We start from the raw sequence: 20,926 nt of genomic DNA, 5'->3' as shown, positions 1-20,926 counted from the left end.
CTGAACAACTACGCACCTACCCCTTCCCTACACTAACGACAGTCATAAAAGTTAGGGTTAATATTGGGTTAGGAGAGGAGTAGGTGCGCGGTTGCTAAGATACTTACGTTGATCCTCATAATCTAAACGGTGTGACCTACAGATACGTCAATAACCACTGAATTTGTTCTTGGCTGCTGGGCAGGAGTTTCGAGGGGTATTGTTTATTCCTGGAAATTCCCCAGTCATCCCTTGTTTATTAAGAGATTGGGCGTTAATTATTGGGCAGCTAAGTAACTTCTACCAACTTACACTGATCTGAACGTGAGGAGGCCTACGCTGCCACATGACATACAGCTCGTCTAAATTCTTCTCCAAAATCGCCTCTGCAAATCAAAAATAAGAGAACAAGGAAAGAGTCAAACCAATTTTATCAAAGCAGGAGTGAAGAAAATAAGCACTGAGGTCGCTACGGGAGGTCGCATGAAGTAATGACATTAAGACACGTTGAAGTGATTATTGCTTACTTTTGATCTGGACTGACCGAATCTCCTGGAAAACAAAAGAAAGAAGAAAAGAAGTCACGATTCCTTCCCATATAGATCATATCGTGGTGTTATTTAGTGTCGTGCTATATGATGAGTGGACCTTCCAAAAAGACACACGGGAAACATTCAAGCGAAAATGATGTGAAAGAGAAGGAGACTCCTGACTCCCTGTTCCACTAAAGTTGGGGAACAATTATTCGCCGAAGGCCAAGTAAATAGCATTGATTAATCCTCGTGACGAAGTCGAGAGGATTAATCATAAATAACGAAGAATAAAGAATAACGAAGCCGCGACTCAGTCTCACCTGAAACTGGTACCCATGCCTTTTCACAAGATCTCGGTTGTGGGAGTAAGGGGTGCGGTAAAGAGGTCTGGGAGGCGTGACATCACGTAGAACTTTATCAAAGACCAGAATACTCGGAGACGGCGGCATTGATCTCGGCACAGCACGCTGAAAAAAATCAGTATGCCTATCAAACACTTCTGATTTGAACAAAGAAATTTAAGCTTTCTTTCGAACACGTTGTTACACATTACCAAACCTCAAAAAGGTAAAATAAAAGTTTGAAGTATCGATAACATCAAACAACAACAAATCAGTGGAACTTATAATCAGTTGACTGTTTTGGGGTTAGGGGAGAGGTGGGTGCGTAGTTGCTTAGATACTGACACAACGACAAACATTGTTTCAGAGCAGAACAATTAAAATTCTCTTCGGAGTTGGCCAATTTCTCTAGCTGCAAATGATGAAGACCGCCCTGGCTCTTGAAAGCTTAGTCTATGTCCCTCAACGATATTGGGATATTACATAGTTTTGTTTGACAAGCACATATTTGCATGAATCAGGAATCAGTTCTATTGTTGGGTCGTAGAATATTTCATAAAAAACGACTATTATCTACTTACATCAGGCGCAGGTGGCCCTGGATGACTTATCAGGAGTGACATGTCCTTATCATTGGCTGATAAACAGAAAGGATTCATGTCCTGAAAATTAAAAAAAGCATACTTTTTTCATTTAGAAGTCAGGGAAAAAACAAACAAACAAAACCAAAAGACTTGCTATGCAAGACTTCGGATAAATGAAAATTGACATACATTCAGTTCATTCAAAATCGCAGACCAATATTAGAGGCAAAAAAAGACAAAGACTTCGAAATACTTTGTCTGAAGAAGGACTAACGCTCGAAACGTCAGCTTTAAAACTCTTCACGGTGGCCAATTTACGTTATCGACTCAGTTGATAACACTAAATTACCCTGTTAATGAAAGTGATCCTCGCAGTAATGTGCACTACTTAGGCAGTAGTGAAAATAAGTAGGCCTGAAAAAAAAAAATTCAGGCCTGTACGGGATTTGAACCCATGACCTCTGCGATACCGGTGCAGCGCTCTACCAATTGAGCTAACAAGCCAACTGGGAGCTGGTCATGAAGTTGGTTCTAAATAAATCCGTGAAGTGATGAATAAATGGTTAAGAATATATGAAAGTCATATATTTGAACTGCGGATAAAGATGTTAATGAAAGTGATCCTCGCAGTAATGTGCACTACTTAGGCAGTAGTGAAAATAAGGCCTGAAAAAAAAAATTCAGGCCTGTACGGGATTTGAGAGGTCATGGGTTCAAATCCCGTACAGGCCTGAATTTTTTTTTTTTTTTTTTTCAGGCCTTATTTTCACTACTGCCTAAGTAGTGCACATTACTGCGAGGATCACTTTCATTAACATCTTTATCCGCAGTTCAAATATATGACTTTCATATATTCTTAACCATTTACTAAATTACCCTGTTATACTCTCCCACCGACGCAGCACAGCAGTTTCTTTAGAAACATACCCCCTCTATACTTTATCTTGTGAACTTGCGATAAACAAAGCACTGAGTAAATCGGGTTATTTTGCTTACTCAGTCACCAACATGTTAGTTACTACCAAAGACATCTTCACAAATTCAGTCAACGTTCTGAATGCTGCAAAATTTTGCATCTCAAATACAATTCGATTATGTTGTATCATGAAAAACTAACAATAGCTTATGACAATTCCTTAGTTTTGATGGGTGGACGTGAGACGCCGAAAAAATAGCAAATGTCTCAATGGAAGACTCATGGAAGCTTTGATCTACCTTCGATTCCTTGCCCTTGTTGATGTCTGTAAATAATGTGTGATGGTAAAGTCCCATTTTTTGACTAAGAAGACAATAGGTAAGGTGGCAACGAACATTACTCCAGTTTATCAGCCGGTGCAGTTGTTTGTCGAAGGTAGTATTTATATCTGAAGCCCAGTTATACGTATAGGCTGTCACCTTTTAAGAGAACAAAGAAGCGTAAGTTGTTTATTAAGGTGAGGTGCTGTTTATATTTTTGCAACCACTAAACTTCACGAAGATTTGCGCTTATACGCACTTTCGAACCACCACCTCTTATAAGTTACGATCAAAGACAGCTCAGGACTAAACGAAGTGACTCCATTCTATATCAAAGTTAAACAGTGTAAAAATACAATCAATGAGTGTTTCTTTGCAAACAAAATTGCACGATTACCAACTCATGTCCAACGCTTCCCTCGTTTCTGTCCGCATAAAATTGACCATTCTATTCGGCCTAGCTATCATTTTACTACCATTTTAAATGACAAGGACGCATCCAAACCAGTCGCCAGACACCTTAATCTCCCTAATCATTCAAAGCAGCATATGGCAGTTTGCGGCCTTTCCCTACATCAAGGCAGTTCGGAAAGCCGCAAAACTCTTTCAAATCCCCACGGTATCAACGAGCGCTTTTTATTCAACTAATTTACCCTTAATGATTTTAGATATATGAAATTCATATATTTGCACTGCGGTGAAGAGATGAAATTAAGAGATCCTCGCAGCTAAGAACACTACTGAAACAATAGTTGAAAATAGGAACTGGAAAAAAAAAATTCAGGCCCGTACGGGATTTGAACCCATGATACAGTGCTGCATCGGTGTCGCAGAGGTCATGCGTTCAAATCCCGTACGGGCCTGAATTTTTTTCAGTAGTGTTCTTAGCTGCGAGGATCTCTTAATTTCATAATTTACCCTTGTTGTCTCGTCACCATGTCTCCAGCATTGCCGTAGCTCTATTTTCTGCATATAACCACAGACACAACCCACAAGTCCTCTATTCGCTCTGACGAAGGGCTAAGACTCGAAACGATAACTTTACAGTGGCCTATCTCACGTTATCGACTCACTTAATAATACTTAATTATCCTATCATTTTTCGCACCTCTTTATCCTTGACCGTTACCAATAGGAATTTCTGTCGAGGGACCCCACCCAAAGACAAGCTAGAAAGAGATACGCTTTCAGCGAGATTTCGGCCGGGAACGAGTGCATTTGGGTCCAGTGGCTTAAAACGCTGAAGACCTGTGCGAACTGAAAAGAAAAAATAAAAATATATATATACATTCCGAGAGATACAGGTGGATAAACAGTCCACACAACAAGCAAATAGGAAGGCAAACTAATCGTAGTAACAGACAGGAACATAAATTGAGTATCGAGAATGACAGACAAACAGACAGTCATGCAGACGTAAAAAGAGGGCAATTAAAAGATTTTGAAATGGTACGATATCTTGATGAAACTACGTACTTCGCGGACGGCCCAAGGCGTCATCTTGAGATAAATCTGAAAGTAACAGTATCAGAGATAAATGGTTAAAAGTCTCCAACTTAATCAAACACACTTGTTGCTAATCAACCTCTTTTAAATTTTTAGCTGATACTGCTTTGTATTTAACTTGTTTTGCAGCGTCTTAAAATGTAGAACTTTAAACTTTTGTTTTGATTTGTTCTTCTCTTTTTCTTTTTTTCTGTTTCTGCCGTCCCACAAAAGCGGCCATACGTCCTCACCTTCTTCAAGTCCCAGACTAGCTCGCCATTGGTCCACATTTCGACCAACGACGACAAAGACCTGTGACGAATTTGGAAGAGTTGTGAACGGCTTTCCTGATTTGTCTGTGGTGGACTCTTCCATGTCTTGCACCTAGAAGCACCGCATAAACGTAGAGAGTATATTTCATGTAAAGGACTGATCTACTGGCTTTGAGAAATACTGCAATAAATGCTGACTGTCTAACTGACTAAGTGACTGACGTACAGGCAGACAGACTGACTGACTGACTGTTTAACCGACAGACCGAATGACTGATTGACCGACTAACAAACAAAGTGACTGACGGAATGACTGACAAACTGACTTATTAACTGACAAACTGACAAACTGAAAAACTAAATGATCGACCGTCCGACTGAATGACTGACTGACTGAAGAACGGGGAGACTGACAGAATCAGTCGGCAAAGTGCAGATCTACGCCAGTATCCACCCATACATTACAGTAGATATTCTATAACAATTTCAGAATTCAATAAATAACTCACCTTCAAAGGCTGTCTGGCTGGATAATAGTGCAGGTAGCGAAATTCTTGACTATGATCGGCTTCGTTGCCATCAGCAGAATCTCTATTGGGCAACGAAAACCAATATTTTTTAAAGTAAAAATAAAAAAATATAAAATCACCTGGGTTAATAACGTAAATTGGTCACCGTAATGAGTTACTAAAGCTGAAATTTTGAGCGTTAGCCCAACGTTTCGCTCTGACTTAGCCCTAACGCTCAAAACGTTTAGAAACTCTTTAAGGTGGCCAATTTCCATTATCAACTCAGTTGATAACACCAAATTATCTTGTTCTACTTTCCCACCGACGCAGCACCATAGTTTCCTTAGAAACTCACCCCTTTATTAATCTGTTGTGGACAGTTTAGGTATATGTATTTTCTGTACATGGCGTTGACCGCTATATTTACCTTAAATAATGTTTCTGCTGTAGTTTTTGTATATAGTTGTATCTATTAGAGACAGTTTAGATCGCTGTCTTTACTGTGGCTATTGTGAATAGCTGTATGTACTGTGGATAATGTGCACAGTTAAATATTGAACACGAGTATGATCATACTTACACAGGAGCTTCACGGTAGACTCTAGGTTTCATATCAGGACACACAGACGATATTAAGTTGCACAGTTCAGCTAGAAAGGCGTCGGAAGCAAAGTTGTTCAGCAATTTTCCTTCAATACAGTACACTGATGGGACTTCAAGCTCACGAAAGAAATAGAACATGTCTTGACAAAGGCCCTGGAGACTAAAAAGATAAAAAAAAAAGACCAATAAGGCCTCGTAGACGAGAAAAACATATAACCTCTCCTCAAATTTGTATTATTAATAAACTTTAAACAGATGATGAGAAACGGGGAGGTTATCTTAAGATGGCACCAATTTCTACAAGTGAGTTTATGACAAAAAGAGGGGAGAATGAATTCGCACATCCTGAAAGTTAACGGGGTTAAATATGAAAAGAAATTAAAGACAGTTTAACAACCTTGGATGAAGTTCACCGCGTTCTCCATTCTCATACTGAATTCGCCTTTTCTTCTTTTCTCTTTCTTTCCTTCTCACGGCCTCAACATCCTGCCAGGTGCCTTGGACATCACTCAATTGTCCTCCTACACTTGATGACTCCATCCCGCTGAAGTTTAAGCTCTTGGAGCCACTGATGGAACTCGCAGAGGAAAGGCTTGATGGTTTATTAAGTTTCTCAGAGAGCTGCTCCTCCTTTTTTGAGAGAAACGCTACATTTTCTGTGACTGGGGTACCGGGTTGCGAAGTGAATTCTTGAGACTCTTGGATTTCAGCTGCGGTGAAACTTTCAAATGTTGGTTCTATATCAGACGAGTTGTCTGATTTTTCCGGCGCGTTTTTCAGCCCTAGTTTGTCCTTGCCCTCCAATGTTGCTTGACCTCTTCCTGCAACCTCTGCAAGCACAAAACGAGCCTACTGAATACACTGAACCTACAGAGTTAATTTGAAAGGTGTCTGTCATACAACCCAAAGTAATCACAACGGCTGATCAGAATAGGTTAAAACCGCAACGAGCCGGCGATAACCCAAAGTAATACTCGCCATTAACCTCAAGCAATGTAATACCCTACCTTCTGCAAGTAAATCATCTGTTGACTCGGTAACGCCATGGCTATTTGCCTTGTTTTCCTTGGCTGATACTTCTATAACGTCTGCAGCAGGTGAGGTTGAGTTCGACTGGAAAACCTCATCCTCTACTGTGCTCTGCCTTGAAACAGCATTGGAAGAAGAAACACTCTGCCGCTGGGAGAGAAACGGATTCTGCGGGGACCTCCTTGTTGCCCCTGTGGAACCAGAAGACGGAGTGCTCCCATCGGATGGAGTTTGGCGATGACCCGAAACTGAGGGCCTCTTGTTTCGAAAGCTGGACTGGCTGCCAAAATCCAGTTGCCGTTTGGAAGGCGTGGCAGGTTTCTCAGGAGGGGACTCTAAATGAGTAGGCACCTTGGGTGGTATGGGTAAGGGGGAGGTAGGCGCCGAGGAAGACCGAAGACGTGTATTCGACGAATTCCGGTACAACTTTGGCACTTTGGATAAAGGCGCAGCCAAAAGGTAGTACTCTGTTAGCAGGTCGCAAAGAGCATGCCTTAAAGTGAGCTTCAGCTGTTCAGAGAGCTGGTCAAGGCCGATATCACCACGTTCCCAAATTGCAAATTGCACCTTGATATCATCATCGGCTGAAAAGGAACAGAAAAACCTGATCATATCAATTTCCAATAAACTCAAAATACTAAAATAAAAGGCGTTTTCCTTTTGATCGAAACGTTAACAATCCTTGGGTTCAACAAGGACATCATTGGAATACACACACACAAATATATGAATAAATAAATAAATAAACAACGAACGTTTCTATGTTTTGAAAAAGTGAAACCAAACTAATCACAACAACCAATCGAAGTGAAGGTTGACCCTATAATTAACCAATAAGAACTTCAAGTAAAAATAGGCTTGGGCACGAAATAAAGTAATGATTGGGTTCAGTTTTGGATCTGATTTGTTCAGAAGATGGTGCGAATTTTCTGGACCAATCACAAAGTGTAATTAAGTACTTCTGAAACTCAAGTGAAAACTGCCTTTAATAATTACCTAGGTGAAGCTCGTCTGGACATAAGGACACCTCAGTTAAGTATTCGAATAAGTCGATCTCCCCAGCATACACACAAACTCTCTTTCCACATGGAATGTAAATATATCCACCACGCCAGTTGAGAACGGACACAGATATACAGGCCACACCTGAAAATATAAAAAACAGCAAGCAAATAATCAGCAGTGCAAATCGACATAACATTTAATTAATTGAACTAACACATATCAACCTAGCTACTGATATGACAATATCCACGTGTTTTTATCTCAAACCTTTTCCTCCAGATGAATGCGGCCTGTTGTACAAGTAAATCTCTGGCTCCAATTTACGGCTTTCGCCACTAGCACTTCCGGTAGCATCCAGCTTACTTCCGCTTAGGGCCTTGAAATGATGGCTAGGATCCGAGTCCATGTATCTTGGAAAGTGTAGGAGCTGCAAAAGGTTTTGTCGCAAATAGAATACCAACGGACAGAGGAAATTGACGTCCATTTTTGGGATTAAGAAAGTGAGGGTTGTTTTTGGTGGTTCATTTTGAGGCTGTATAAACTGTAGAAATTAAATAAGTGGAAGGTTAGAGGAGCCTCCGCAACTGAATGTTTCGAACAAAGCTCGTGGCAACGTGCATAATTACACTCAAAGTGATGAAAGCTGAAAAAGGGTGTAAACTCTAGGTTCCATCCTTTTAGATGAGTTTTACTTTACCTCCATTTTTTTTATTTAACCCTTTAAATCTTAAGAGTGATTGTCATCTACTTTCTCCCTACAAAATCACTCCTGTATCACAAATTAAGATCATGAGAATAAATGTAATGGTCAACGGGGAAGAAACCTTTTGATTGGCTGACAAATTCTCTTTGTCAGCACCTTAGGAAATGTATGAAGAACAGTGTGGAGATTATGCATATTGTTGATAGGGTGTAAAGAGTTAATGATAACGATACATAGTGTTGGTGTACTTGAAACAAGTGAGCCATGTTGTCGGAGCTTGTCCCAGCTTTTGGCTATGAAGTGACTATGAGTACTGCTAGCTCCCTAAAGATACTATCCCATGCATTTCCTAATTCTTGAAGGAGCCCAGTGACAAACGGATAATGGATTATGTGCCTTAAAACAATCAGATTGAACTTTTGATGTTTGTCAGTTTGTAATCCACGTGAATCACCTGCCTCCTTAACCATTTTTATTCGGTCTATCTTTATCGTATTAAACTTTTCTTTCCTATCAAAGCTTACCCGGACATCAGCGTAAGTCAGTTTACAGTTTGGATTTCTGGCAAGTAGAACTGACAAAACCTCGAGCATAGCATCATTAATTCTGTTCTGCAAAAGGTCAACAAGTTCTACAGTGATCTCCGGACCTGGATCGTCCACGCCGTATACATGAAGTGCAATGCTTTTGTCTACGACGGGCTGAGCTGAATGAATACTGGTTGTGTCTTGCTCTTGGGCCGTTGGAAGCTTCTTTGACTTCGCTTCCTGTTAAAAACGATGAAAATACAACTTAGTAAACACACAAGCTGAAGGCTCTAGTCAATAGCTTTTATTCAAATGGTTAAATGACAATCTTCGTAGGTAAAACTTCCGTGGGAAGTATGTGCCGCTGGCCTCTCAGATCCCCTGTTCCATAATAATCTTTTCAGCGACCAATTATAGACGCCGTCGATCGCAACCCTAACTCCCGCAATTGACTTAACTTTAAAATCCCGAAATGTGCAACCCCATCCTAGAAACACTATTGAAAATGCAACCCCATTATAGTCAATTGAATGCGACCCATCCAGCGGCACATCCCTATTATCCTATTACTAGGAAGTAACCCGCTCCCTTCCCCCGGAGAGTGTCTATGCGGTGGTCTCAATCAAGGATGGAAGAGGCAATGTTACATCCCAAGCCAGCCGGGTTCTCCTCAATAATAGTTCAATGCCGCCCTGTTACAACTTACAGCGACGTCTTCATCTACATCTCCTGGCCCTCTGTATACGAATGACAACAGGGACAACTGTGATGACGTTCTTGAACCAGCCAGTGATGTCACCGATACCATAGAAAGATAATCGTCATCATCATCTCCTAAACTACAAAGGTCAGAACGATATTGATCTGACGAACATAGAGACTCAAACAACCTGAAACGTAAAAGAGAGAATGACATGAGCCAATGGGAACATCACTGTGAGTTATTTCGTTCCCGAATGTCAGTCCTTTATGAGATGTTAATTGAGTGAGTGTTTTCCTTTAAAGGAGTTTTATTAGATGTGACATCTCTATTTCCACAACTTAAGCAGAAAACTGGCTTATTGACTAGCGTATCTCTGTAGATATTTTTGCTACGTTTTACTAAACAATAGTCACTCACAAATGCCCTTATAAGGATTACACGACTAAATACCAAAAGAAATTTTTATCAGACTAATTCAAGATTAACTTGGTCTTCATTTACTGTACTGTGACTAGTGGATAAAAAATTGCGTTACCCTCGCAACCAATAAATTGCAAAAACAACAACAATGGCGACTCGGTCATTTGTGTTTTCAACGCTTCAAGTCGGCTGTTGTTTTCTTTACGTTCTAATTGGCTGTTGCTGGTACTTTCGTTTGTTCAGATTCATTGTTGCGATTACATTGAAGTTGGTTTCTGGGTAATTTATAATCATAGTTTGTCAAGTTAGGACACCAGTTTTTTTCATCATGGAAGAGAATTCAAATAAACAAAACTTTACTCGAAAAGTTTGATTCATACTTCAAAAGGGAGACAAAACAATTTACATTACCTGAAGTAGAAGATAGAGCCAGCGCTATCTTTGTACACAAACATGTCTTTCCTATTCCTCACGTCAAACGTTTCCAATGCACTCTTAATGACCTTCAGCCCACGGGATACCCCTGTTCGACCCGAGGTTTCCAAAAGTCGCTCATGCACAGGTAAATGGGTCAACCACTTACTGTCGCAGCCAAAGTGCCCAGGTTGGAAAAGAAACTGGACTGGAACAAACTTACTGGAGACACGACCTAGAGAAATAGATCAGCATTCTTTGTAATGTGATACTCTACTGTGAATTCGCCTCCTTATAACCTTCCAATCCCACGAATATATTACAAAGTCAAGTGCTAACGGCGGAGCAAAGGTTATCGAATTCTTTTCTCCCTACGAAAAAATATAATTGCAACTAATGTGTATGAGATAAAACATACTTTGAACTGTGAATGTGATAACAGATGGCGAATTGGTCTTCTAAGGTTGACAGAAGTTGAAGAGAAAGAACAACAAATTGAAGCATGCCTGAAAAACTTCAGGCTTCAGCATCAAGGAAGCCAGGTAGAAGGGTGCGAGCAAAGTGGTTGTTGTTTTACGTAGCATTTCTACCTCAAGGGTTCTTATAACCTACGCACAAAGTTGTCTAGGTTTCACTCACTTAATGCCACATCAGTAAAGTTTTTACCCCTTTCAACTCTAAGAGCGATCAGTAACTCATTTCTCCCTACAATAATATCCCTAGTCATTCGTTAAGATTATGAGTATAAAAGAAATGATCGCCAACCTAAAAAGTTTTGATTGTTAAAGGAATTCTCCTTGTCAGTATCCAGGGAAATGTACTGAGGATGAAAAGGAGAACAAGGATTCTTATGCTAAGGTGTAAAGGGTTGAACGTGTCTAAGCTGCAGTCCTTTGGATGACCTTGAGGCAAATGTAATATTCGTAACTGAGACCTTCATCTAAATTCAGATATAAAGTGATCGCCGCAGAAATGTCTTGCAAATTTTGGCCTTTTCTTACCTTTACTGTCTCCTTTGGTCATGTGAACACCTAGGGGGGAAACTGAGATTTGCATATCTTCATGTTTCCAAATGTCCTCGTCTGACTCAGGGAATAACATTGAATTGCACAGCTTGGTCTCAAATAGTTCATGTAGCAACATTCGCTATGGATGAAGGGAATGCATGTTCATTAGTTAAGTCAGCGCTTGTTTCTCTGCTCTGTAGGATTTTTTTTAGCATGAACACAAACATACATCAACCGTAAACAGCGCATACGGGTTAGCACGCTAACGAATTCTCTGTAGCTCATTTAGAAGAGGATCTGATCTGACTCTTGAAGACTCTGAAGATTCACATCTTTCACAATATTGTGACAATATTGTGCATCTCTTTTCAAACCCAAAAATTGCATGACTCTTTATAAAAGTCGGTGATGGGAACGAAAATTTCCATTCTGTTGACGTTGCGTTTCGAAATAAGTGAGCATTTCTGATTCATCGTGGCCCAAGGGTTTTCAAAACCTTTTTTTTGTAGAATTGGCCGCCCATGGTGTAGTAGGGAGGCTGTGAGGCGAAACCAAACTACGAGAGCCTCCTGGCAAGAGGTTTTGTAAGCAGCGGTACACCGGCTTTCAATGAAACCCATGATGGGCCTATTTGAAATAATATTTTTACGAAGGCGCTTTTTGGAGCTACATGGAACTGAACGTCTTCAAAATAAATTTTTGGAAGCTTTATGTATCAATTGAAGGGGCCCCTGATGAGGAACTATTTTACCAAAAACAAGTGTGGTGTTCCACAGTTATTACATTCAAATGTCACAATGTTCGCCAATAACTACTGATCAACCAATCGTCAGAAGTGTAATTTGGTATGATCAACTACGTTGATAACCTAAATTAGCCACCGTAAAGAGTTTCAAAGATGACTTTTCGATCGTTAGCCATTCTGATTAAATTCATCATTTTAAAGTACCCTTTAACGTAACTTTTTCCCACCTGATTGACGATGCGGCATTTTTCATGTAAAGCATTTATGACCATCTCAACCAGACCATTGGCTCTCGTTGCACAAAAAGACTTCGGATCATGTGACTCCCTGTGTTTGAAAATTTGAGACCCATCACATTGTGTTGGCTAACAACAATGGCTCACACCCAAAATTGTTCTTATGTTTGCGATGTGGCGGACCAAAATGAAAAATAATGACTTCATTTTAGCAAAATAAAGGCAAAAAAAAATTTCGCTTTAAAGCTGTGTCACAATAACAAACCCACTGACTCTGTTTTTCGCAATAAAATAGGTTAGTGTTGCAAAACCTGTTGTTGGTTAGCTTATGCGTTGTGATATTGTGTGGGCATCCATCTGCATTTTAGGAATCCACCAATGCAGGGTAATTCGAAACTATTGTAAGTGCAGCGGCGCGCTTTCCCTTTATTGTATCGTAGAACAATTTAGGCGTAAAAAGGCGAACACATAGAAAATGACGACCTCTCACCTTTGATGAAAGACGATATTCACTTCACTGTCCAGTATTTTCATGACAAGCCAGAATTTCAAGCACGATTCCGATGATGAAACACTCAGTTCATCATGGCGTGGCGTACAAGGACCGGGCGGGCAGCTCTCGTCCTCTTCTGCCTTTGCGTTACTTGAGTCAGCCGCACCAACATCTTCACCTGGTATGATCAGCTTCCCTATAGGCGTGCTACCAGCGGAAGAAGCAAATGAAGCATCATTCCTGAGTGGGGTAGATGCAGCAGTGTTTCCTGGTTCTTCCTCTTCTTCGGAGCGCTGCTTGCCTAGCTGGCCAAGATGCGGTGGTCTGGAGGGAGGGGTAATCATTCCGTTCTCCCTGAGATTATCTTCCGTGCTTTCTTCATGCTGAGTGGTTGTTGCCTGTTTTTCAATGTAAACCGTTGACAGACGATCATTAGCTGAAGTATGGGATTCAGGAGTGGCTTGGACCTCAAGACGTGGTAAAGATTTTTGGTCGTAATTTTCACCATCCGTGTCAGGATTTGGTGTTGTCGCCTCTTCTTCCTGCTGTTTATCCAAATAACCTCCATTCTCTCCTTGAGTCAACGGCGACAAAGCTGCAATCTGTTTCTCCGAAAAGCTTGTCAAGTAGTAGTATTTGTCCACGTTTTTCAGGACGTATTCTGGCAAGCTGATTCTCTCAAATTCTTTTACGAAGACTTCTAAGCTTTGTTCAGCCCCATAGACAAATTGCAGGTGAACACGGCGGGAAATGCAGGAGGGATGGTCTTCAGATTGCTGAACATGTTGCTCGACCTGTTCCAGCATCGAGTTATCGACTGGTCCAATATGGCGGAGTTCTGAGACTATTTCATCCTGCAAAAGCCAACGAATGGCCTCACATGTGTTGTTCACTGCCTGACGCTGAGAATTTATGAGACCATGAAGAGGATCCAAGCTTTCAATTCTGAAAAAAAGGAATAATTCTATTTATATAATACAACTCAAGAGACGATAAGTTAGGAGACTGATCCTCACATTAACCTTATTCCTAAGGTAAACTCTGAGGTTATTTTTAAATCACTCTATTCTTCCAGTTCCCATGAGACATTATGAATCATTGAATAAAGTATGAAAAGTGAACGTTTTATTGTGTCTCACCATGAAGAGTCATTTTAAATTGTAGATTCAAGCCATATACTGTATATCATCCCGACAAGATAGAAATTAGACACAGGGCAGTTGAAAGGTTACAGTCTAAAATCGACAACTGGTCCCTACAACTGATGGACACCCCACATCGTGGGACAAATGACTAAAAGTTCATTTATGATTATGAGCTCACTGACCAAATGCATCTTTAGCAACCAATACAGCAATTTGGTTACTAAAAAAAAAATATTTGCAATTGCTATCACGCACTGGGAGTAAAGTAAGCAAAGTCAGCGGAGAACGTAGCCGTCTGCGTAAAAATGGCTTTAATTAAACTTTGTTGATATCCTGCCAATTCAAACAAGGCTTCGTCCTCACCTCTCCATATCATGAGAAGTGGCTTTAGAATCTTGCCGTCTGAAGTCAAAAAGTCCTGATCTTTTATCCGAAGGAGAAGCAGAAATGGGCGAACTGGTACTGGAGAAGGAATTAGAGCGTGCAAAGCTACGACGCGCCGAAGACTTAAGAACAGAGTAATCATGTTCAGCTGGTAGGGTCAGACAGATAAGATCGAGAGTGATGCGTACGGATGGACTGAAGGGATCCAGACATTCATCATCATCTTCAAACTTGCGGATAATTTCTCCTACCGAGAGAGAAACATTTTAAATGATAAACGTAGAAAGGGGTATGTTTCTACGAAGCTGGGGAGCGTTATAAGATTATTTCGTTTGATAATGTTAACTGATGGCATAAATTGATCACCGGAAAGAGGCTCTAAAACTGACGTTTCGAGCGTTAGCCCTTTGTCAGAGCGACAAGGGACTAACGCTCAAAACGTCAGATTTAGAAACTCTTTACGGTGGCCAATTTACATCATCAACTCACTTGATGAATCTAAATTAGAATAAAAAGGATTACGAGGCGAGCTCCTGGAAGAACTTCAACTTTTTATAAATAGTTTGCACCAATTCACTCAAATAAAAAATACGAGGCACTGCAATGAGGTGCCCGTTACCAAAGAAAGTTATTCCACGCCCCCCCCCTCCCCCTTTTCCCACCAACTCCTCCAAAGAGAGTTATCGTAAGATAACTGCTCGTTTAAAATTTCGATGACATGGTGCTGCAATGTATTTCTCATCTTCCAGTAGTCTTTCATGCGCAAATTCTCATTAAAGTTAGTAGTGCAAAGTGGCTTCCTACCGAGACACACAGGTAATGTGTCAATAGAAACAGGCGTCATTGGCTGTCCATGACTTCTCGTATCTTTCAGTGAACATGTCAGCTGTAGGAAGAGCGGTGACTTCACCTCCTGTCCAACATCAGCATCTCCCTCAAATTCGATATCACTCGCTTGACTTTCAGAGTCAGACATATCCTGTATCTCATCCTGTTGAACTGTTCCATCGTCCAAAAAGATGTCAGCATCATCAGAGGCATCCGAGTCCACGTCGCTGTCTCTGTCCATAGCATCGTCCTCGGCAGCTTGGTCTGCTTCGAAGTCGGAGAACGACTCAAGAGCAGACTGAAAGGTTGAAAAAAAAGAGGGAAACACGTTATTCGTCTTGTTACAACTGTGCAAGGGGGAAAGTGGTCACATTGTACCTTTCTCGGGCCCTCAGACTGCTGTGGACAGTAGAAGAAGTATTCTCGGCTTGGAGGAACTGCTTTGAAGTATCTTCCCATTATTGAAAAAAACTTTGCAGTGATCGACTTATGCAGACCATCTACAGATTCACACTGTCCAACCAGAGATTCCTTGAGATCCCTCACTCTTTTTTCGGATGATTCTGACGGTAACCAAATTGGGACAGACAGAAGATCCTCATTGATTGTTGTCTCAAAAAAAGCCTCCTTGGACTTGTTGCTCTTGATATAGTGTCCACAAAGAGTATGGATAAACTCTGTGATGTCTACTTCAAGGAAGTTCTCTTCGCAGGCTTCAACTGCTGAATGGACATCTAGCATGCTCACCTGCTGACCGTGTTGCAAACTTGAAAACGTTGACGTCACAAAACTTCGGAAAAACAAATCATGTACCGCACTGCAGTGAAGCAGAAGGTCTTTCGAGGGGCCAAACCTTCCTTTCGTTCGCCCCTCTAAGGATCTCGGAACCTCGTCTAAACTGAATGGATCCACAAATACATGAGCAGCAAACTGCGTAAAATCTTGAAATATATCTTCGCGCTTCTCCTCTGACGTCCCCTCTGTATCGGACTCGGCAGCAGGTATTGTTACGAGGGCTGACATCGGGCAGTCATAACAATATATCGGGATGTCCCAACTAAAAGAGTCACTATCTTTACCAAAGCCTCTGTCGTGAAAGACAAGCTCTTTGCGCTCTTTGATAGGTGTGGAGTTTTCTTGAAATGTTACGCTTTTCTTTTCATCAGCACTGTTGATTGACAGTTTTGACTCTTCATTAGAGACGAGTGAATTGCTTGTTTTCTGAGAGTAGAAAAATGGACTTTCGTCTTTCTCTGCGGTCGGTGTAGGTGTCAGGCTTTGGTCTACAAACAACAAACAAAAAAGTATACTGCTATTTATTAACATTTTGAATTCTGACATTTTGACAGATTTTCATTTCTTATTTCAGGAAAAGTACATCACCTCTACAGTAATAACGTAATAGCGATGAGAACCCCATAATTACTCAAGAAAACTTAAAGCCTTCACACAAACAGAAATATTTGCAATGGTCTTTCTTCATACCACCCATAGAATCTAATTATGATAGCTTATATTAACCCTTTCATTGCCAAAATCTATAATCTATTCCCCGCTTTGTCTGCCATACTTTTTGTCATAATTTCCTGTCTAATAATTTGGTATAAAGTCAAGCATTATACCCAACCGATATTTTCTTTGTTCTCGTTTTCCTTTTTCGTAAAAATCTATTGATCTTGTCAGGAAAAATTCTCTTTCGTTCACTCCAGGGAGAGGAAAGGCTAGTTCGACGAACAAATTTTAGTTTCTTATTGTAATCAACCCAACTAAAATATTAAACAAACCTTCAAGAGAGCCTTGTGATACGAGTAAATTATCTAGTTTCTGCAGTCCAAATGCGCCGTGAGGACTTATTTCATCGGTGGCTCCTTCAGGCTCCACTTCTGACGTGCCGTGCGGGCTTCTTGGGCTGCTCCCAACACTAGGGCTCTTGCTCCGCCGGTGTCTTCCTATGAGCCTAACATACTTAAAGCTTGCTGGTAGAAATGTGAGAATGAGGCGACCGCCGCCAAAAGCAGTCACTGCACGAATGAAACATTTCCATTTCATTGAAGAAGTGCTTCTGTTTTTGGACTTTTTCTCTTTGTCATTCTGTGTGGAATCGCTAGAATCTTTCCGTTGACACAGTTCCTCAGGAAATGGAAGAGGCACGCCATTCCTCGGCCGAATGAGGATGTGCTGTGTGAACCGATTCCAGTCATCGTCACTTAGTACGACTTCACGATCGTTCAAACGCTCCATGTTCTCTATTAAAAGCTTGAAAAGATTTTCGTTTGGCAAATCGTCGAGGTCATCTGAGGCTAAAAAAAAAGGAAAAAAAAAAAAGAAAAAAAAAAAATTTGATCCTCTATCGTCCAAGAGTAGGTGGTCGCACTACTACGGCGACAGGAACCATGGGAAGGAAGAGGACTGAGAGGGGATTATCTCCCTTTTCCTTCTTCCCATCTTCCCAACTGCACATCTCTCGCGCGCTTCCCGCGTTTACATTTCAAAATAAAGAGAAGCCTGGGGACGAGTCAGTTGTTGGCCTGCATGTATATCACATTCACCGGGTTCAAATGTGACAATAATCCTGCGAGTTCAATTCCCAACTGCGTGTTCAATTGGCCAACTAAGAGAGTTTGGAAAGCTGACGTTTCGAGCGTTTGCCTTTTGTCAGAGCTCGAAACGTCAGCTTTTGAAACTCTCTAAACTGGCCAATTTATAAAATCACTGTTAATCACGAAAGAATGATACCTGGAGAGGAGGTCTCGATCAGGGAAGAAAAAACCATCTCCACTTGTCGAGTTTTGGACAACAAATCAATGATGTCAAATGGAAACGGCGACTGCTCTACTATCCAATTACTTTTGAACAGTAAAGAGTTCTCATGCGGCGCTTTACAAGGTCTGTGGGGGGTGGTAACAGTCTTGTCATCGCACATACTCAACAGATGATCGTAAGTGAGCAGAGCCGACACGTGCTTTACATCAGCTTGATAAATCTGATAATAAAAGACAAATAATACAAACCACATTAACCGGTAAAATAAACATAGCCCGGAGTTCAAGTTGAAGAACTATGCGACGTGTTAAGTGTAACACATTGTCTGTCACCGTATTTTCCTGGACAATTTTCAGTTTCGTGTCGAAAGCAATCTGAGAATCTTTCGTTTTACTTTACTTCGCTACGCGATTGGTCGAGAAAAGATGTCTCAACCAATCAAATTCGAAACTAAAACCAATCGCGATTTGGTCACGCTCGTATTCCCATACGTCAGTCAGCTTGCTCGTATTTTCTCTGCGTATTCTTTAGCTCCTTAAGATATTTCCTTATGTTTGCTTTTGAACTTACTGCATCTGGAACTTGATCGTATTGAAGTCCTTCCAGATACTTCAGCTCCGTTTTCAAATCAGTCAAGCAGCCAAACTGTGGTTCAGCCCACACCTCTGTGACCATGTTAAACTTGCGTCCAGCCTTTCCTAGGGACGCCCAGTCAAGAACGGACTCTTCAGACCGTTCTGGCTCACATGACTGAAGATATGGAGGGAACAGCACATATTGAATGACACAGGAATACGGTTGGTCACTGTCTTGTGTGTGATCCTTAAAGAGAACATTAACATCCAAGTATTCAGTTTTAGTTTTTGCGACCTCAGAATAAGTCCATGTACGTTGATGTTAAATTTGTAATCAACAGTATAGCAAAATTATCGAACGCATTTGGTTAACACCAGCCCGATTTGAGCACTAAGAGGACAGAGTATGCGTTATGCTTGTAATTGGACAGTGTGCACGTCATGCAAGTGTAATTGGACAGTACGCATCAAGTGCGCAGGATGTCCTGGCGCATTTCGCCGAGTTAACGGTTGTTTTTTTATTATGAAAACGAATATCAGATCGATAGTTTTTTTTTTCCTCAAATTTTGTTATAGTTTTGACTTATTGGTAACAGAACTGCGCGTCGCTTCGCGGTCATCTGATGTTGTCAATCACTACGATAAGTCAGTATGATTAAAGACTGAATTCGACTCTACTCAGACTTGTATCCATTACTTATTTCACATTTGAAAAGGACATGGACGTTCAATCACCTTCATCTTGAGTTCTTTTGCCATAGTGATAATCCCTGCACTGTTGTTCACAAAGTTGTATCCCTCTTGCAGTCGTAGCCTACGAATCAGAAGTGTAAGACAACACAACTCAGACTGAGCCACATTTACTGTATACAATCTATATCTACTATGAGGGACTGGAAGCGAGGGATGTTGGGCCGCTAAACGCAACTAATACTAAAATTTCACCCTTTTTGCTTGCTTACAATTTCTTTGTTTGCTTGTTTATATATTTCTCTCCTCTAAGAGGAGGACAAGTAGACTTCATCAAGAGTCTGGGAATGAGTCGTCATTACTAGTTACGGAACAGTATTAGTACTCAGTGCTAAAGACAACATCTTTCCTTCCTTACTTTGTTAGAGTGGAGAGCACTCTTGCAACTTTCTCAGCACTTAAAGCTGGTGATCGTTCATCTTGCATCGTCCAAATCCAACGATGGTGATGCAGATACTGACATAGGACCTTCATGTGATTATCATTGGTTTTGTACGCATAATTTCCCGTCAAACTTGAGTACATAGAATAACTGGGCCTTTCTGGGTATGCCGAAAAGAGGTCCTCTGGAACTCGATCGTACCGAATCAAGATCCCATCCAGAGATTTCTCATACATAATCGCGCACGGCTTTTCAACTACAGTCCGCTGTTTCGATAACTGCACGTCGCGTTGAAGACTTTTACCCTTGGCTTGGGCTTTTTGAGGTTTGTTAATCACACCTAGTGGAGCTGTGATATCAGCGAGTTTTATCTTTAGGTCTGATACAATCTAGAGAAGATAAATTGCAAACACGCACGGTCAACAAAGTCATCAAGTTGTTTGGCCTCAAACTAAACTCATTTCCTCCTGTAGATCTTTTAATTCAATTCTATTCAATCACCCTTTTCGTTTACATCTTTTCAAACTGTTCTCAATGCTTTCATGTTTGTTTTTACAAGTCAACTCGCTCATCTATTTATCCTTAATCATTTGCACCCTAACATCAGTATGCATATTCTCCACACTATACTCCATACGTTTCCTAAGGTGCTGACAAGGAGAATTTGTTTATCAATCAAGAGCTTCTTTAAGTGGTGATCATTTCCGTTACTCCCGTGACCCTTAAGTGTGATTCAAGGAGACAGTTAACAAACAAGACCTTCTTTAGTGGGTGATCGTATCCTTTATTCCCATAAACGTAATGTATGATTCAAGGTTGATATTGTGAGGAGAAATTAGATACCAATCACTCTTAAGAGTTAAAGGGTTAAGCCATTAACTAAAGGGGAGATGTACCGTATTTATTCGATTAAGCGCCAAACCTCGAATAAGCGCCCACACTGTAGGTATGAAAAATTAATCATCCCCCAGCCTTGCCTGTCTCCACAAGGCAAGAGCTAACTGTACGTTTATAGGAACAGTACAATATCATTGTATTAGGACTGTAGTATATCACTTACCTGATGTCTTATGTGACCTGCAGTTCCTCCAAGGAAAGCTACCTTGATGACAATACACGGTCCTCTTGCTGTTACTCGCACGATACAGAAAGAAGAAGGGGCTCCGTCAGGATTCTCGCTGTTGGGATCAAAACCATATACAGGCATTAAACAAAGAAAGTGATTAAGAAAAATTTTATGTGTATGAAAGTTTCTTTAACTCTATATCAGCACCC

The 20,926-nt window shown here is 40.8% G+C and overlaps 1 protein-coding gene across 1 annotated transcript in view; it reads right to left on the bottom strand.

Moving 5' to 3' along the window:
• The window catches only part of LOC131799868 (KICSTOR complex protein SZT2-like), a 43,248-nt gene that overhangs the window by 8,228 nt on the left and 14,094 nt on the right, over positions 1-20,926 (bottom strand). The window contains exons 24-52 of the mRNA XM_059117555.2: positions 20,712-20,829; positions 19,628-20,040; positions 19,255-19,333; positions 18,515-18,766; positions 17,918-18,164; positions 16,966-17,481; positions 15,560-16,464; positions 15,158-15,479; positions 14,333-14,600; positions 12,822-13,769; positions 12,323-12,422; positions 11,345-11,489; positions 10,341-10,578; positions 9,513-9,696; positions 8,804-9,046; positions 7,844-8,117; positions 7,568-7,717; positions 6,550-7,155; positions 5,940-6,372; positions 5,520-5,702; positions 4,940-5,021; positions 4,410-4,542; positions 4,150-4,185; positions 3,782-3,930; positions 2,653-2,832; positions 1,435-1,515; positions 833-979; positions 507-531; positions 292-365 (exon numbers count right to left, since the gene is read on the bottom strand). Of these exons, the coding sequence (XP_058973538.2) occupies positions 292-365; positions 507-531; positions 833-979; positions 1,435-1,515; positions 2,653-2,832; positions 3,782-3,930; positions 4,150-4,185; positions 4,410-4,542; positions 4,940-5,021; positions 5,520-5,702; positions 5,940-6,372; positions 6,550-7,155; positions 7,568-7,717; positions 7,844-8,117; positions 8,804-9,046; positions 9,513-9,696; positions 10,341-10,578; positions 11,345-11,489; positions 12,323-12,422; positions 12,822-13,769; positions 14,333-14,600; positions 15,158-15,479; positions 15,560-16,464; positions 16,966-17,481; positions 17,918-18,164; positions 18,515-18,766; positions 19,255-19,333; positions 19,628-20,040; positions 20,712-20,829 (7,531 nt within the window). The remainder of the gene's footprint in view (positions 1-291; positions 366-506; positions 532-832; positions 980-1,434; positions 1,516-2,652; positions 2,833-3,781; positions 3,931-4,149; positions 4,186-4,409; positions 4,543-4,939; positions 5,022-5,519; positions 5,703-5,939; positions 6,373-6,549; positions 7,156-7,567; positions 7,718-7,843; positions 8,118-8,803; positions 9,047-9,512; positions 9,697-10,340; positions 10,579-11,344; positions 11,490-12,322; positions 12,423-12,821; positions 13,770-14,332; positions 14,601-15,157; positions 15,480-15,559; positions 16,465-16,965; positions 17,482-17,917; positions 18,165-18,514; positions 18,767-19,254; positions 19,334-19,627; positions 20,041-20,711; positions 20,830-20,926) is intronic.

Source organism: Pocillopora verrucosa, chromosome 12 (assembly GCF_036669915.1).
Source record: "Pocillopora verrucosa isolate sample1 chromosome 12, ASM3666991v2, whole genome shotgun sequence".
Taxonomy (NCBI): domain Eukaryota; kingdom Metazoa; phylum Cnidaria; class Anthozoa; order Scleractinia; family Pocilloporidae; genus Pocillopora; species Pocillopora verrucosa.
This window is presented reverse-complemented; position numbering and strand designations above follow the sequence as displayed.